Here is a 1,021-nt window from a genome sequence, read left to right as displayed (position 1 = left end):
CATGGAAGTAGTATTTAGTCAAAATTAAGAACCTTTCATAACCTTTCTACAATTGCAGTGAATAACTATCTGTTCACTGTAGTTGAAAAGAGTTTATGAGCTGCTGTCTATATCTCTGTCAATCAGACTGCTATTTATCTCTGCCAATCAGACTGTACTATTTATCTCTGCCAATCAGACTGTACTATTTATCTCTGCCAATCAGACTGTACTATTTATCTCTGCCAATGAGACTGTACTATTTATCTCTGCCAATCAGACTGTACTATTTATCATTTTATTGTCTCGCCCTGTCGGCCCTCTCACCCCATTTCTGTCCTCTTTTTCAGGAGAGCTGATCAACCTGGCCATGTACTGTGAGCGGATGAGGAGGCGGTTCTGGCCCGAGTGGTTTGTGGACCTGGAGGACTGGTACTACACAGGGGACGAGAGTGAAAGTGACCGGTCCTCCCCGGCCTGCCTGCTGGACCTTGGGCTTTTCTCAAGGACAGACACGCTGGAGGACAGCGACGCCAGCAGCCGCTCCGACCCTCACCCTCTAGCGCACACACCCGCAGACTCACACAAACACTCGCCGGACTCTGACCGCTCAGGCCGCTCGCTCTTCGACTCCGACATTGAATCGGACGGTGGGTCGGATGCAGAGCAGAAAAAGGAAGTGTTAAACCCTGACCTTTGAACTTTGGGGGAAATGTCAGGACGCAGGATACAGTTCTCCACCGTGTTTCTCACCTGGGGAGTCTTCACTTCAAATCCTCACTGCAGTCCAAACAAGGAACTTTCCAGAAAGCCATTCTGAAACGAAGGACTTGAACAGAGCTTATGTTGTGAGCACTCACAATCAGTCTTTTAAACCTTGAGCCCAGCCTGGAGGTCAGTAATATGGTGGTAATATACCAGTGCAAACTATTTGCTATTCCTCTGCTTATATCCTAGGTTAAAGTTTCAAGTGGACCATCAGCTAACTAACCTACACACGCTCATCTAATTGCAGCCATTTCTGTGAACCTGGAAATAAACA

The 1,021-nt window shown here is 47.2% G+C and overlaps 1 protein-coding gene across 1 annotated transcript in view; it reads left to right on the top strand.

Moving 5' to 3' along the window:
* Positions 1-679, top strand: part of faxcb (failed axon connections homolog, metaxin like GST domain containing b) — a gene marked incomplete at both ends in the record, with an annotated part of 12,901 nt that extends 12,222 nt beyond the window's left edge. The window contains one exon of the mRNA XM_080857471.1: positions 330-679. Within this exon, the coding sequence (XP_080713597.1) occupies positions 330-679 (350 nt within the window). The remainder of the gene's footprint in view (positions 1-329) is intronic.
* Positions 680-1,021: the final 342 nt, after the last annotated feature.

The sequence above is a fragment of the Sprattus sprattus genome, assembly GCF_963457725.1.
Source record: "Sprattus sprattus genome assembly, chromosome: 19".
Taxonomy (NCBI): domain Eukaryota; kingdom Metazoa; phylum Chordata; class Actinopteri; order Clupeiformes; family Clupeidae; genus Sprattus; species Sprattus sprattus.
This window is presented reverse-complemented; position numbering and strand designations above follow the sequence as displayed.